We start from the raw sequence: 16,548 nt of genomic DNA on the forward strand, positions 1-16,548 counted from the left end.
AATCGATGCATTGGCCAGTTAAGAAAGACGAGATTCCAGGCTGGAAAAGTCCTTCTTGAGCGTTTCCATATTTTGATCCACTTTAAGCTGAACCTTTTTTGGACAAAAACAGTTATGTACCGGACAACCTACCTCTGTTAACAGTTTCGAATAGGCATCCAGCTGTTCGCTGACCGATTTTTGTCCGTTTTCAATGGACGACAGTAGGTTACTGAATTCAGAAGCTGAAATAATAAAACAAACGTACTAAATGAAGGCATCACTGATTCACGAGAAATGGAAGAACAGCGTCTTAGAGAAATTCGGCCAGTTCCATATACAGATGTCAGTTATCCGGAGCAGCTTTTAGCTACACCTTTTCCTAGCTTTAAACCAGTAATAAAAGCATAACATTATTGAGTAGCTGTCGAGTGTCACAAAAGAGTGCCTATTGTTAGACAGGATAGTAGCAGCAGCAGCAGCAGCAGTGCACCAACCCACCAAAAGACAAGTAGTTTCGGCCATAGGATTTGTTCAGTACCTCTATTCGCATCCCATTCATCTGCACTGTGGTACTAAATTGCAAGGCACCATGGCTACCGCAGTAGGTAAACACGAAAGAAAACTTGATTCAAAAGTGCTGGTCCAGACGTCATTCCGGTGGTCAGAAACGATAACGTTGCCTCAGAACCTAAACTGTTCAACGCACTTCCTTTTCGGAGCGTTCAGCAAGCTTAGCTTGCGCGCGAATAATTCCACACACGATCGACAAGCGGACGATAAATCTCTACATCTCCATCGTATCACTGCACTGATATTCATTCCTAATGTTATCACCCTTCGGCGCAAATACTCGCAGAAGAAGGAACGTTTCGGAAGTGTTCCAACTACGCGTCATTCAGAGGCAATCAATAGAAGACCAGGTTATGTATACACCAGACGCCGCAGTAGGGACAACAAAAGTTTGGCAATATCGACTCGTACTCCGCAATAGGGGCCACGTACTTTCGGATATCAGGGAAGATTTAACTTTGTTAATCACCAGTGTGCATTACGATTGATAAGTTTGTTGAACGTGCAACTGAACATGACCACAAGACCTGGATTTGTTATGGTGAGGCACAAGATGTAGTGTGGAGTAAGCATTAAACTGCTGAGTTAGTTAAGATGGTCAACATTAAGAACAAATCATAAGATTTGTGTGTTTACTCGCTCGCTAGACATCCAGTTAGCGTAACTGAGCCATAAGAAATTAGTGAAGTGATGGAAGCTCCAGCGGAAACTGATAGAAGTCAGGGTGCAAACTTGGTTCTTCAATATAGGTGTGAGGAACACGTATTTCTCAGCTAGAGGGAGCAGATCGCCAGCAACTTGGTTCAAGTAACCTGCCGTCAGCCATTGCAAAAACGGTGCTCGATGAGCTGTCCTTGTTTGTTATACTAATCGAATACGGTTGAGTGGTCTTTTCGCTGATGGAAGAACGTGTGGCAAGCTCCAACTGACAAAGCCTGAAAAGATAAGCTTGAGGACGAGATGATGTTCATTTTAAAGTATGACTGAAGAACATCTACTTCCTCAAGTTGGGTGAGGTGATGAGCAGCCTAACTGCCCCAGAAAATTATATCAGCACTAGTTTACAAACTTGAAGGACCAGTAACTTTTCAGTAGCTGAGTAAATTTATGCTATCTCACGATAGGAAATTTGAGCACCCGCAAATCGCACTGACAAACGTTTTTTGCCTATGCAAAGCGCGACAGGTGCTTCCTTTCGACGTCATTCTTTTCGTAAACCAGATGTGGAGAAGTATTAGGGATGCAGCAATTCAGAGGGAGTTCATTCGGTTTGAAATTCCAGCTGCACACTCAGTTAGTACGCCAATGAGGTAAAGATCGATCCTCTAGCTCGCTGGTCGTTTTTGAAACAATGAAGGTCTCAAATCGAGCAACGCCAGTCCTGGTATACCAAACCCATGTTTGACATTGTCATGATGAAACAATGTGGCGACAGTGAAGCAGCCACCTTCCTGAAGAACACCACCAAATGTAGTCTTACAGCACTACACGAATCAGTCAGCTCTTGAGAGAACATCCGCAGTTTGTGCTCGAGAAGCACTCTAGTTTATTGCACTTGTGAAGCAATTACAGCATTAACGTCGGAAGATAGCCAAAGGTAACCGCTTTCCCCCAAAAACGCACTCGATGACCCAAACGGCCACTCAGTCGTTGTCTAAGACTGGCAACTTGAGCAATCTCTTCCCCAAGAGAGGCCGCTTTGATCGGGTCCAACGGGTGTTCCTTATTAGGAGAACCATCGTAAATGCCAGCTGACGTTCCATAGACGACGGAATTATTCACTGGTTTCTTGGTTGAAAAAAACATACTACGTAGAGTTCTGTAAAGCACGTCGGAGCTATCGTAATATAACTGTTTGCGTCCTGGAAACTTTGCTTATTAGCAAACACATCTGGTTGCGGGGAAATGAAAATACCCTTGATACATTGTTCAGGGACTTACCTTCCTCGTGTAGTTCTTTCAACTCCGATAAGCGCTCTACTATCATGGGGAGACTGTCCGCCACGTCATTCCACTTTTTGACCAACTCATACAGTTCGGCAACCTGTGGTTGGAAAAAACAGGTGTGTCAGGATGGTAGGTTGCCCATACTGGTGCTGCTGTGTGTAACGATGAGAAGAACAGTAAAGCCATCCTAATGCGCTAGTCACGACAACGCGCACTACCTTGTTTTGTGTGTCAGCATCTGACAGTGTTTCACGCTTCTCAGTGATTGACTGCAATTTCGTGTGAAGAGACGATAAACGGGTTTCGATCATATCTAGGTGTCCAGGATGAAGCAGTGCAGTGCGTGCCGAAAGGCGCGACGCAGTTTCCAATAGACTGCGTTGTGCAGTGTCTGCTGTGAGTGCAGACAACTTAGTCGGGTCCGCCTGACCAATCAACGCCTCCAATCTCTGAATACGACGATCCATATCGGCCACCTGAAACGGTTGAACGAAGGTTGAATGATGTCAGTGAGGTTAAAAACCTCGTCGCAATACACCCGAACAAACAAGGGTCCGTGAACGAATACATCACTTCTCTGGACAAGAGCAGGATACACTAAGACAGTAGGATCAGAGACGCACGGAAGATATGGGAAAACATTCGGTGTTTTACTGCCCGGCCTAGTAGGAACATACGATTGGCAGTTCTGAAGTACACCAAGACGCGCTATTCACGTTAGTTAGGGTGAGCAATTCCTATGTTAGAAGGATGAACAGTCTACAAAGAGGCAATGGAGTATTTTAAGCTTTTGGAGAGCTCGCTGTACATTCCCACACGCAGAGAAGTATGTGAATATAGGAGTCGGATTATTTTAACACATTTCGGGGACATACCCGTTGGGTAAGTGCGGTTAACAGTAACGACCGATCGACAGAATCAAACGCACCCCTGAAGTCGAGAGATACCACGATTGTGGGTTCTCTGTACATTTGGTGTTCCTTTAACATCTGACGGAGTGTGAAGATGTGATCGACGAAGTCTCTAACCTCTCGAAATCCTGCTTGATGCTTACGGGTCAAGGATTCGTTTGTCGCCAGTAAAGCCACAAGCCTTGTTACAACGGGAGTCACACTGGCGCCTCTATGGTTACCTCAGCATCTCGACTGATCCTGTGTGGGCTTGAGCAACTTGACTGTATACCAGCCGTCGTGCCTCCTTCCGTTGGCATGGCAGATGGGTACCGAAACGGTGCTAAGCTGAACGACTTTGTTACAACAGGAGGCAAGCTAACACCTCCATTGTTCGAATCAAACCTCTGTATCTCTACTGCACCTGTTGAGGTTAGGGCAAATTGGCAGTAGCTTGGCTCTTGTGCTTTCTTCGGGTGGCATAGCAGCTATTCAACGCATTGAACTATGGTCGTTGGCTTGTTCGCTGAGCTGGGCAATTTGGTTGCAAACGTTTCATCACCAATCGAGGTGACATCATCAGTGCGTAGTTGTGCTACGCACAACTATATATTAATTCACGGGGTACCCACTCATTTTGCTTCTATGACCCTCGATTTTTGTGCATGTTCATCCAACCGAACTATAGTTAACCGCGCCCGATAAAACCTACGGGGTAAAATATAGATGCAAGAGGCTCAGCGGGAATTCTCGCTGAGCTGCCGAGATGCGGCAAGCTCAATTTCTAATCGCTGTCTTACCAAGTATGTCAATTCATATCGACACACTGTTTTATTCAAGCCGCTGAGGGACGCTCGAAGTGAACCTACTTAGTAAAATTATCAAATTAATGCTATTTGCAGCCCCCTTGGTGTGGCTGAATTAGCACAACAGCCAAGACGCTAGTCAAGTCAAGAGTCACTTATCCCCATTTTAAACCAGCCTAAGCCTAGTCGCACAACAAGGGAGATAGCACGAACTAAACTCGGTGAATCGAATATACTCAGAGGGGGAGCCCCTGTCAGTGCTGTGCAGACCCCTGTTCCAGAAGCTACCCTGAATGGATAACTGAACAGCTAACCTAATACCATAGGTACAACTCTAAGAAGCCTGAAATTTTAAGACTCAATCAGACAAGAACTGAAATCAAGTAAAACAACCCAAGGGAACCCAAGATGGTGTGTTTTGGATGAGCTAGTTCTATGCTAGGCTCACTGGGGTCTCAGCAAACGAGGAATGGACAAGACGGTGCCGACATCCACCTGAATACCCTTGACAATAAATTCCTGAAAAAGGCTGCTGCTCCTGTATTTGTTAGTTTTCACCCTAAACATCCACCTGTTTCTCGTGCTGGGTGTACTAATGTCATAAAACAAATGTATCCACGCACTCCATCACGTTCCACAAGCCAAGAACCAAGTCACCATCATGCAGACACTTCACATTCCAAAAGGACTGTTATCGGCCACATTTCTCAGTCAGACTTCCAGGTGGCGTTGTTTACACATGCCTGTCGATAGCTGTTACAGACCAGTCTTCTGAATCGGGTGTTTTCAGCTCCAAAACCCGAAAAACTAAACTACGAGTTTCTGAGGGGAAATGTCGATTTTTTACGATTACTGAAGCAAGTAGTGTATCCCCTTAAAGGATTATTTGAGCGACTTTGTTTTGTCAATGGAAAACCTCCCAAACGGCTTCAAGCGTTTTACATTAAATAGTGGGTGGACGCGTGCGATGGCTTGTTCTCATCGATGACCTTTCGAAAAGCGCGAATGCTGTCATTTAGACACTAAGAATTGGTCTGGACACAGAAGTTGGATTTTGTCACAGAAGACCTCAGGGGTATGTTATTTAACGGACACATAAGGGCAACCGGATGGTTGGTTAAAAACTCACTCGCTCCAAGTCTGTTTGCTTGGTGACATCCTGTCGATCGTAAATCTCGTAGACAATGCGCGTTGAATCCTCCGGCTTCCGAACATCAGTTCTATCGGGTTTGAATGCGTCCAGTTGTGCTAAGACTCTTCTACAAACGGAGGGTATAAGCTCATGAGTGAGACCAAATTTGAACAAATTCATCTGGAATCCGAATATCGATCAACAGATGCTATATTGGAGTACTGGTCAGGCTGCAAACCGTAACACCGTCCCCCAAGATTCAACTATCTCGGAAACGTGGGAAGTGAGCAAAAAGAAAGAGGTAAGCAAATCCCCATACTTCAAATCACCGTATTGAGAAGTACTCAAAAGAATTAAATTGCCCCATATTGCTTTTGCAATATGGGTGCAAAAGCGGGAAGGTTCTACCTGGACGACCGGCATGCCCAAGTTTACGAAGGTAGGTATTCTTCCTTTCTCCAAAAAAGACACGTTAGGGAAAGTAAGCTACTTTGATTGCTGTCTGCCACTAACCCAAGACCTCTTCCAAGGTAAACACACATACGATGGGCCAACACAATGGAGGAGCGAATTATTGTGCCGAAATGATGAGAGCTCATATTTAACCACAGTTGAGGGCACGATCCTTCAAAATAATCCGCCGTGGCACGTTCTACGGGTACGCTGTGTCACTGATGATTTCTCACCAACAGACAGAAGTGGAGGGGAAATCACCCAACGTGAAAGATCCACTGAGTAGGAGCGTGCCTTAAAAATGAACTCTGCAGAACTTCGCGCGACTCATATGAAGTGGGTTTGAGTGCTTTCCAATGAACAACAGTAAGACAAGTTGACAGCTGATCCCGTGTACCGTAGCAGCTAGCTGTGAATTAACATTAGGTTTTTCAGTCCAAAAAAGACTTTCGGAAAATCAGAAACCATTCCGCACACTCATTATTTAGTCAGTTGCCAGGGTCTAACGGGATTTTTGTTAAGCACAACCTTTGCGGCCGGAAACCGTTTCGTCTATCGGCTACAAGAACGCTTTCTCCCGGTATCATCATCGTCGATGAAGCATCAGTGTTGACACGGATGCTTTACTGCTATAGAGACACGTCTACCTAGTTATAATTAGAGAATTAAAGTGAAAAGATAGAACAACAAATGAGCGAGGAACCTGACGCTATCTTATCGCAGGAGCTCGAGAGAGCTCTGTGACTATGGTGCGAACTTACTGATCCGGAAGTCCGTGGTTCGAACCCCGGCATCTCGACTGTCCCAGACTAGCTTGGGCAACCTGGCAGTGTCTCAGCCCTAGCATGGCAGCTAGACACCTGAAGGGTCTTACAGATAGACTATTATTATTATTATTATTATTATTATTATTATTATTAGCCTGTCACAAGCATTCTGAGACACTCATACCTCAGGACACTCCCGTAGCTTGGAAACAAACCGATTGCACAAACGCCACGAACACCGATTAGCCGATCCAAAAAGACGACCCTGCCGCGCTGTAGCGGTATGCAGGCTTACGTAGCCCACTGAGCTATGGTGAAGGGTTTCGCTTTGACACCTGCAAAGTTTCCCATACCAGGTTGGTCAGTGGTCAGGTCTGACGAATAAAGACTCATGATCCTCCAGGCACGGCGACTTTTTCCCTAAAACACTTGCACTACTGCCTTGTGGTCAGGCCTCAGAGCTAAAGCCTTCGGTTCAGGACCTAAATCATTATCCTCTCCAAGTGTGTCCCAGCCCGCGCACAGCTAGGTCACAACTAAAAATACTGTCACGCTACGTTGGTCCTCACATAGTGTCACCAGCCAGGGTGCCTTGCATGTTGCACACAGCGTGATGGGTAAGCGAAAACATGCTACTACTGACACCCTAACCCACTCCAATTCGAATACTCTCTCCGCCAATCCCAGCACTGGGACTGACCGCTCTGTTCGCCATTCATCACGCTCAGTTGCAGCTTCTGTATGCCCGACTTCGAACCCGGAACGCCGGTCTACTTAGCTGCCTTTATAGTCACACACTGAAGCGGATAGAATAAGTGGCTCTTGTTCGTATGCTGGATTCCCTTTATATCGGTGCATGTTGTCTGTGAGAAACAAGGATATAGGACGCCAGCACTGTAACTGGAGTGACTGCCCGCTCGGTCTCTTCCAGGTTCCAGCTGCGCACCTCTATTGATGCAGAGGCCGCCGCGGCTGGATATGCCGTAGTGAGTATTGCATTGAGCAACGAATCAGAAGCGCCTCTAGTTGATTTGGTAGATGTTGATTGTCGCTTCTGTACGGCTTGTATGTCTGGGAAATAATGTCGAGAGGTCCATTGCCCCCTTGGTTGCTTGCTTGTGCCCTGACAGACCGTAGCTTTGAATCTGTTTAGGGCAGTTTCTCTGGCGCTCTAAGTGTTCGTTTACAACGGGCTGGTGATGTGAACGCCCAAGTAGTTAGGCTAGGCGCTGATGAGGCCCAAATGGGTGGCCGGCGGGAACGGAAATCATCTGCTTCAGATATGTGTGGATCGCATAACAACGGGAACCGCTTGACGTAGTGTCCACACGGGCCCCGAATCCAAATCGACAACATCACCGTCGGTTAGCGGTGGTGAGGGTCTATACTGTCTAGTGCCCCTTCTGGAGCATAAATGTGGACTCCGACCAAGCACTTGTGTGCTGCTGCTTTTCATTTGACCATTCAGGTCTACGCGGAATGCGCAGACCTCGATTAGCCATTGTGGATCCAGAAGTCAAACAAAACTTTCAGAATCGGCTCCTCGAAGAACCACCGGACGGTCCTATGTCAGATATGAACGACCGTTGGGAACAGATATCGACAGCTCTGCTCAGTGAGCTACTCGCAACCGTAAAATATGGTAACAATCGTTCAGTTGCATCAGCCCTTCGATGGCCAATTGCAACGATACTCGAGGGAAGGATGAGGGCTGAGATACTGCCAGGACACCTACGCCCAGACAACAGTACTCAAGGTATCGGGGTTGTTTTCGGGCCTCAACAGCTGAGCCAACTCGAGCTCAGTGGTTGAAGAATCTGACCCCATCTTTACACAGCAAGTTAAACGCTGATACCTGAGAAGTTTCTGGAGAGATTTTGAGCGGCGGTAGGTAAGCATCCGATTTGTATTAGTCTGAATCCTGAGCCAAATCCACTCTGCCGCTCGCAATTAGGAGCTCTTAAACAGCAGAGTCCTTACTATAAGCTGGTATACGCCATCTCTGAGACCCATTGATGACTTTTCGACGCCACAGATGATCCAAGTTAGAAACATGTTTGAGGCCATTGAAATCTATGCAATGACTTCATCAGACAAACTTTCGAAAGAGCTGGCACAACCATTAAGTAAAATGCTACGAGCATATGTAGACTGTACTTCGTAGATGCAAGGCGCACGCCGAGTAAAATGTCTACAAAGACAGAGCTCGTACTTCACCTTCGTATTGAAAGATGACGACGTCATATGCATACTCCGGACCAACAAGGTTCTCACCAGCAACGATTCAAACACCGGAGGTTTGAAGACCTTCCAGCATTCGCCTAAATATTTCACCGAAGGAGTTGAACAAGGATAGACGGGCAAACACCACTTCTTGTAGGGAAGCTTCTAGAGAGCTCATCATACACTCATATACCCAGAGATACGTGATTACACGGAAAGGACTAGGTTCACAAAACTCCTGAGGCGTACCTTATTGAGAAAATGTGGGCAACAGCAGAGACCGATCGGCAGAATCAAACGCACCCTTGAAGTCAAGGAGCACCAAGCCTGCGGGTCATTTGTGCGTATGAAGTTGTTCCAAAACCTGACGGGCTGTAAAGACGTGGTTGACGCGGCATCTACCCAGTTGGAATGCCGCTTGATGCTCACGGGCGAAGGTTTCGCGTGTTGTGGCGACAATGACGCTTCATTTACACGCAACACAGTCCATTTAGTTGTATTTAAGGTTGAAAAAGAAAGTAGTAGACAGGTATAGATCTGGCGCTAGCCATATTGCAATCACTCCAAGGCAGCTACGTATCCGAGCGCAGTTGGACTATCTGGTTGGAAAATGACAGCATGAACGTCACCGATATCGCTTAGCTAGCACTTCTTAGTGGCTCCAGTCAACCATATGAAGAGATAGGGGGACTTCCTAACAGAAGACGTATCGCGCCACACAACTCCAAACACACGTCATTATCTGTCCACACCGGAGCCACTCCGAAATGGGTAAAGGAGGAACCCTGGTCTCAAGAGATGGTAGTTTGGTGTGTGCAGTACATGCCCGAAACAAAGCAGCTAGTAGCAAGTTTTTTTTCATTATTTCTGCCTAACGGAACACGTTTTCTGATACTCGTTACGAATTCCATCCCACAGTAAGATATCGGGGGTCAGAAGTCCGAAGGCACTTCATGTCATCTAGTTACATAGGCCATGCACCGCAACCATATTACAATCCAGACAGTACTGTAGCTGGGCACCTGATCCTTAAGACCCAGTGCCCTTCTGACGCTAGTGATGCAAATTAGTAGACTTAATTTGTGCTTCCGAGATTCATGTACTAATTTCATCAGACAGAATTTCATCAAGGCCAACACAACTAACGAAGTATTTGAAATTCGATACGACTTCTGGTACTCTTCCTCGAATTGCAGGCGTTATACTCACACGGTGAACAGTGTGAAGCAGACCATATTCAAAAAAGAAAGTTGACATGGAGTGCGAAAGTATAGGTAAAGTTGCACGGAGCAGTTACACAAGTGGTACCAGAGGTACAGTGCAGTATACACAAGACCAAGTCCATCCTAACTCCCGACTTTAGTCAAAGCGGAATGAAAAACTGAAATCCCGGTATCATGATGTGGAATGGGTACGGTACAGCGATAAATCCCGCTAATTTGATAGGAGCCTGGTCTCCTTCGACCGTAAAATTCGGTGGACCGTAAACTAAAGCTATCGTACCTTGTTACATTTACTGAAGCATTGCTGGCAGCGGAGAACACAGATTAGTTGGAAACAGAATACCGCCCCTTCATCTCCAGCTGATTTGTCGCTTCGCAATACAAATACATCAAGTAGTTTTAACTCCTGGCTAGTGATGCAATGAGTCTTCCAGATCCATAAATTCAACATGGTTGAATGTTTGACGACGGATCTGTTCCGGTAGTCCTCCGAGTTATTGGTGTGGAGCTAATCAATGTGTCATGGTCGCCAAACATTCAGGTGTTGTGCGACGGTTACGACCGCATAGCCAATACGTTTTATTGTGTTGGAAATTTTTGAAGTCTCGTAATGAACTGTAATATGGGGCAATTTTTCGAAACAGCACAATCTCCAAACGTGAGTGACGTCAAGGGGACTGTTCAATGTTGGTAATATGTGGTTCAGCCCCGAAAATATCCCGTACTCTTTCGACATGAATTCTTGCACTCAACTTTTTCCCAATATTCGCCAGCCAAATATGCACCGCGAGTGGATGAAAATTCGTAAGTAGGCTGGCAGGGTTGCCTTGCTGATGGCGTTGCAGTTTCAGCTGAAAGGACCGCGTACTTATCGTATAGCAGTTGCGGCTGACACAGTTTCGTTCACCGATGATTTGGGGAGGTGAGGTAGATAGCTACAAATTAGGGGTGGTAGCTTGTATAATTGATGTGTCAACACGGGTTGCCAATGGACTTCTAAATGGGGAGACCAGGAAGTGAACTATGCACTGATACGGCAGGGAAGCGTCGGTGTTAAACACGGATATCATGTTGTCGATGATGATATGCACTGAAGGCAATAGCTTGGATGCATGAGCGAAACGGAATGCACGACTTGGTCAAGTTTTACGATGTTTGTAGCCATTGATGTGCCTTGACTCAGTTTCCATTCAGAGACGGCAATGGTCAGCGCAGCTGAGTTTGCTGTTAAAGGTTTTCATGCTTTGCTACCAAGTCATCGTCTGACCTCCCCTGCTCGATTCGACCCTTCACGTGGTTGTGCGAAAAGAGCCTTTTGCAAAGTCTGGATGACACTAGTTTCCGCAGCCTCTACACCAAATCCACTATGGAAGCTATGGAAACCAATGGAAGCTGATTCCTTTCGTTGCCTTTTTCACTACGTTGTGTACTGACTTAGTTCTCTGTGAACACGAAAAATAGAGACATCGGGAACATGCCGAAGGGTCGTAGGTGTCGGAAACTAACAGTGAAATTTGTTTTTGACGTATGCTCTCGTATATTCAATTATTTGAACCGTGAGCGTCAAAACATTTAACACACAGAATCTCAAATCGATACAAAAGCAATCAAAACAAGCTAGTTCTTTGATTATTGTTCGTCCACGCCAGACAATGCTGTGCAAAAATAAGGTCGAAGTTTCGATCGGGACATACTTGAACAATGTCTTGTCGGCAGTATCAAGTGCTGCAAAACTGTCGTCCAGACCTTTTGTCTCCAGCTGCTTTAACTGATCACTAAGCACTTCTGCAAGTTTAGAAAGCTCGGCTGGGTTGATTGGTTTTTCTGGGTTAGCCTGTGACTGATCAGACATCGAGGCTGCATCCTCCACGAGCTGTGCCACCTCAGTTTGCAAGCGTTGCAAACGGCTCATGAACGACTCCCGGTCACGAGCATCGGGTGGAAGCTTGAGAAACATTAGGCTTAGCACAACATACCAGTTCATATTCATCCGTCTCTATAGCATACCCTCGCTTCCCAGTACCAGCAATCGAATCTGAAAAGTCTGTGACGGTCAAATTAAAACACCAGCGATTAACCGACCAACTTTCGAAGAGTCCACCTTACACGAGGCAAACCGCTTATGAGCGTCACTCACAGAAAGTCTAAGTTTCTCTATTTCTTTGGGAAGCATTTCATCTTCCAGGTCGGCCTGCAACGATTAAACCTGATTGATAACCACTCACTCTTGAAAGGCGCTGATCTACCTCCGGGAGCTCCCCGGCTTCGTATACATCCGGTTGCCCATGAGCCTGAAAGAGACCTGTGATCCAAAATTGAACATACGATCCAAGGAAGGTCGGCATATTTCGGGTCGAGAGCCATTTTCGCGGGATCCGAAACCAACCCGAATTCTGCCGCAGATGAGCCACGTAAAACTCAGTCCTTGATTGGTTGATACACAGTACTGGTGACCCCCTTATGAGCAGAACGACAGAGGACGGCACACAGTACTGGTGAAATTGATCAGTACGGTAGTAGGCCCCCTTATGAGCAGAACGACAGAGGACGGTATACTTGGTTCCACAGACTTCCGCTTCAGATGGCGGATTCGAGCTGCTTATTTGGAACCGAAGACAAACGTGAATCGGCTGATCTTATCCAAGCAGACGTCGTTAATCAAGAAGGCAGGGACCACGTATTGCCAGGTGACCTAAACCCACAGACCGAAGACAAGCGACCGTCTTCCTGGGTGGATTGTAGACACGTTTACCTCAGTAACAGTCCGGTGGTAATCACGTGTAATCTACCCAGTTGACGCGTCCCAGCAGCAGCACAAATTATGCGCTATATGGTACCTTAAAACCAACGTAGATAAAGTGGATGTTTGGCCACTAGCGAGAGGTTTATGTTCTATATGCAAGTCTTGAGATGAACTGAGAACGTCAGGACAGGAAATGTCCACATACATTAATTCACTTTTCTATCCGAAATCAGTATTTCCTGACATCCTACTGCGTGTTCCTGAGAGCCATGAGATCCGTACATCGTTCATTCATGCGGGTGAGAGTTGGCTATCCGGCGCTCAGCATATCAAATAGACTAACGTCGGCCTTTGTATTCCAGGAATCGCGGTCGTTTGCGAAGAGCAGGTTTGAGCCAGCCGTAACGGCAGATAATTGACACTGACTGGAAACAGATGTGTCTATTTTACCGGGTTTCCGATGGATTCCAGCTGCTACCGGCCCGAAAGCGGGGCGAGCTGTAACAGTGTTGTGCAGAACGTTCAGTGTGCATGAAATCCCGCAACCCATTGTGGTTTTTCTGATCGGGTGTTGTTTGTTTTTTGTCCATAAAATATTGAGAGTGAGAGTCTAGATCAGAAGTCATCAGAAACTCAAGTAATAGGAAATCTGTGATAGGGCTTTATAATAATAATAATAATAGTAATAATAATAATAATGTTTATTCCCAACTTGTGGGTGGCATACCGTCTGGCATGATCATGCGTTTACAGTCAGAATGGGGCATGACTGGGGGTTTGCGGGCGGTGGGAATTCCGAAAAAAGAGGTCAGTGACATAAACAGTGAGAAGTATTCGATGAAATAATAAAAACAGGTTTCTTTCGCAACCTATAGGGAACAATAGGTATGAGGTCCGACTAATTCAAAGACTCAAGCGACCGGCACGAACTAAAACTGAAAACCATTGCCTGCTATGTATGACCTTGGGCGGTTGGGTAAATGGCCGGAGACACAAGGAGCAAAGGTGGAGGTGGAGATGGGATAATTCGAATTGGGAGAACATGGTAGGTTTAGTCTCAAAAGTATGGTGCAATCTGAGAACAAGCAGACTCACTGGTTGCACTGTTGTAGGGAAGTCATGTGCAGGGGTTAGGTGGGATGGGGACACAGGGGCGGTTGAATTCGAGCGAGCAGTCCAACAGGTGGGAATGAATGTCATGGGGCCAGTTGAAGTCAGTTGGTAAGTTTGTCGTATTTGCCGTCAATGGAACGAGTAGACAAGAGGGCTCGGTTGGGAGAAGGAATGGAGCAGTTGCTGGTGTGCTATCAAGCTGGGTATAGCAGTGCCGTGCCATCATTGGCCTGTAATGCTTTGGTTTTTGGACAGCCCCGTGATGTATGTCACACTTGAGATGGTTTGGCTGGGGTGTGTAGTTCATTGGGCAGCGGTATTCATTTCAGCCTGGTCAGGGGGACAAGGTGGAAGAAGGCCGATATGGGATTGTATGTTTTCTTGGTCCGCTTGGTGATCCCGGGGTTGTGGATCATAGGCCATGTGGAGTGGAGATCAGTTAGCCAGGTCGTCCAAACGGACGCTTCCGAAGTTCAAAGCCTGGGAAGATGAGAGGATGATAGGAGATTCGCAACACATGGTGAGTTTGAGAGGATATAAAATAAGATAATATGCATTAATGTACACAGAAATAATAACTTGACGTCTGCTGCAGTTAGGGTGATGACTAGTGATTATATAGAGTAGGAAATAGATAGATGTGTAATTAGCAGGCTAGCGACCTTGCGCTATATGTTTGCAAGAATGACTGGCCTAGCTTTGGCCACTTTCATTTGGTCAAAATGCCTGCAATTAAGCTTACTAGCAACTTCCGTCCAAACTAGTGGATCGGAAATTTGTACAGCAAATTGCCTGAACATAAACTGGGAGATAAACCTACTGTTGCAAGGCCCTTGTCAGTATTTTGGGGTGGATATCATCCGGTTCTGCGGCGCTAAACAAATTCATCTAACCACACGAACGTAGAAATCTACCCCTCTGAATTTCACATCCGTTGGGCATTCAGCAAACCTTTGTGGTGAGAAAGAGTAGAGCGTGCGAAATGGTGTTTTAACCTTGAGTGTACTAGACGGCCATGCTCTAAGCGTAATTTTTTTATGCGGGGCGTGGTTGGTTTGTTCCTCCAGCGGAACCGTGCGAGCACTTTCAATGCAGATTTCCTCCTGTAAATGATGCCGGCCCATGTCGAAGTGCTGAGGAGCATTGTAAAGATGCACCCCCCATTCGGACTCATCTGCATTGCTGGTTCCGCGAAAATGCAGGATGTGTCAAACCCGAGGCCTACCGATCAGTTATTTCGACATGCGCGCTGATCAGCAGTTTGGATAATTTGGACCAAGACAAGATGGGGCGCACGCCGTCTTCCAGTCATGGACCAGGGCAAGCGCCAACGGCCTCCCACTGACCAACAGCTGATGGGCGTCTCAACAAGTTGCATTCACGAGTTTTGCGTAATTTGTGAGACTATTGCCTTCAACTTCTCACCAAGCTCCTGGGTATAGCAGTGCCGTGCCATCATTGGCCTGTAATGCTTTGGTTTTTGGACAGCCCCGTGATGTATGTCACACTTGAGATGGTTTGGCTGGGGTGTGTAGTTCATTGGGCAGCGGTATTCATTTCAGCCTGGTCAGGGGGACAAGGTGGAAGAAGGCCGATATGGGATTGTATGTTTTCTTGGTCCGCTTGGTGATCCCGGGGTTGTGGATCATAGGCCATGTGGAGTGGAGATCAGTTAGCCAGGTCGTCCAAACGGACGCTTCCGAAGTTCAAAGCCTGGGAAGATGAGAGGATGATAGGAGATTCGCAACACATGGTGAGTTTGAGAGGATATAAAATAAGATAATATGCATTAATGTACACAGAAATAATAACTTGACGTCTGCTGCAGTTAGGGTGATGACTAGTGATTATATAGAGTAGGAAATAGATAGATGTGTAATTAGCAGGCTAGCGACCTTGCGCTATATGTTTGCAAGAATGACTGGCCTAGCTTTGGCCACTTTCATTTGGTCAAAATGCCTGCAATTAAGCTTACTAGCAACTTCCGTCCAAACTAGTGGATCGGAAATTTGTACAGCAAATTGCCTGAACATAAACTGGGAGATAAACCTACTGTTGCAAGGCCCTTGTCAGTATTTTGGGGTGGATATCATCCGGTTCTGCGGCGCTAAACAAATTCATCTAACCACACGAACGTAGCAATCTGCCCCTCTGAATTTCACATCCGTTGGGCATTCAGCAAACCTTTGTGGTGAGAAAGAGTAGAGCGTGCGAAATGGTGTTTTAACCTTGAGTGTACTAGACGGCCATGCTCTAAGCGTAATTTTTTATGCGGGGCGTGGTTGGTTTGTTCCTCCAGCGGAACCGTGCGAGCACTTTCAATGCAGATTTCCTCCTGTAAATGATGCCGGCCCATGTCGAAGTGCTGAGGAGCATTGTAAAGATGCACCCCCCATTCGGACTCATCTGCATTGCTGGTTCCGCGAAAATGCAGGATGTGTCAAACCCGAGGCCTACCGATCAGTTATTTCGACATGCGCGCTGATCAGCAGTTTGGATAATTTGGACCAAGACAAGATGGGGCGCACGCCGTCTTCCAGTCATGGACCAGGGCAAGCGCCAACGGCCTCCCACTGACCAACAGCTGATGGGCGTCTCAACAAGTTGCATTCACGAGTTTTGCGTAATTTGTGAGACTATTGCCTTCAACTTCTCACCAAGCTCAGTGTGTAGAAGACTAATCCCGCTGGCTTTGATGG

At 46.5% G+C, this 16,548-nt stretch overlaps 2 protein-coding genes across 2 annotated transcripts; one reads left to right on the top strand and one right to left on the bottom strand.

Annotated features, from left to right (window-relative positions):
* Positions 1–18: 18 nt before the first annotated feature.
* T265_07321 (hypothetical protein) lies at positions 19–12,378 on the bottom strand (the record flags this gene model as incomplete). The annotated part of the gene is made up of 10 exons (XM_009172813.1): positions 19–93; positions 133–224; positions 2,494–2,596; positions 2,718–2,975; positions 5,325–5,454; positions 11,688–11,938; positions 11,970–12,028; positions 12,076–12,184; positions 12,219–12,284; positions 12,319–12,378. The coding sequence occupies 10 exons, from the start codon at positions 12,355–12,357 to the stop codon at positions 19–21; spliced, it is 1,182 nt and encodes a 393-aa protein (XP_009171077.1).
* T265_07320 (hypothetical protein) lies at positions 572–973 on the top strand (the record flags this gene model as incomplete). The annotated part of the gene is made up of 1 exon (XM_009172812.1): positions 572–973. One exon carries the CDS (start codon positions 572–574, stop codon positions 971–973), a length of 402 nt encoding a protein of 133 aa, XP_009171076.1.
* Positions 12,379–16,548: the final 4,170 nt, after the last annotated feature.

The sequence above is a fragment of the Opisthorchis viverrini genome (genome assembly GCF_000715545.1).
Source record: "Opisthorchis viverrini unplaced genomic scaffold opera_v5_168, whole genome shotgun sequence".
NCBI classification, from domain to species: domain Eukaryota; kingdom Metazoa; phylum Platyhelminthes; class Trematoda; order Opisthorchiida; family Opisthorchiidae; genus Opisthorchis; species Opisthorchis viverrini.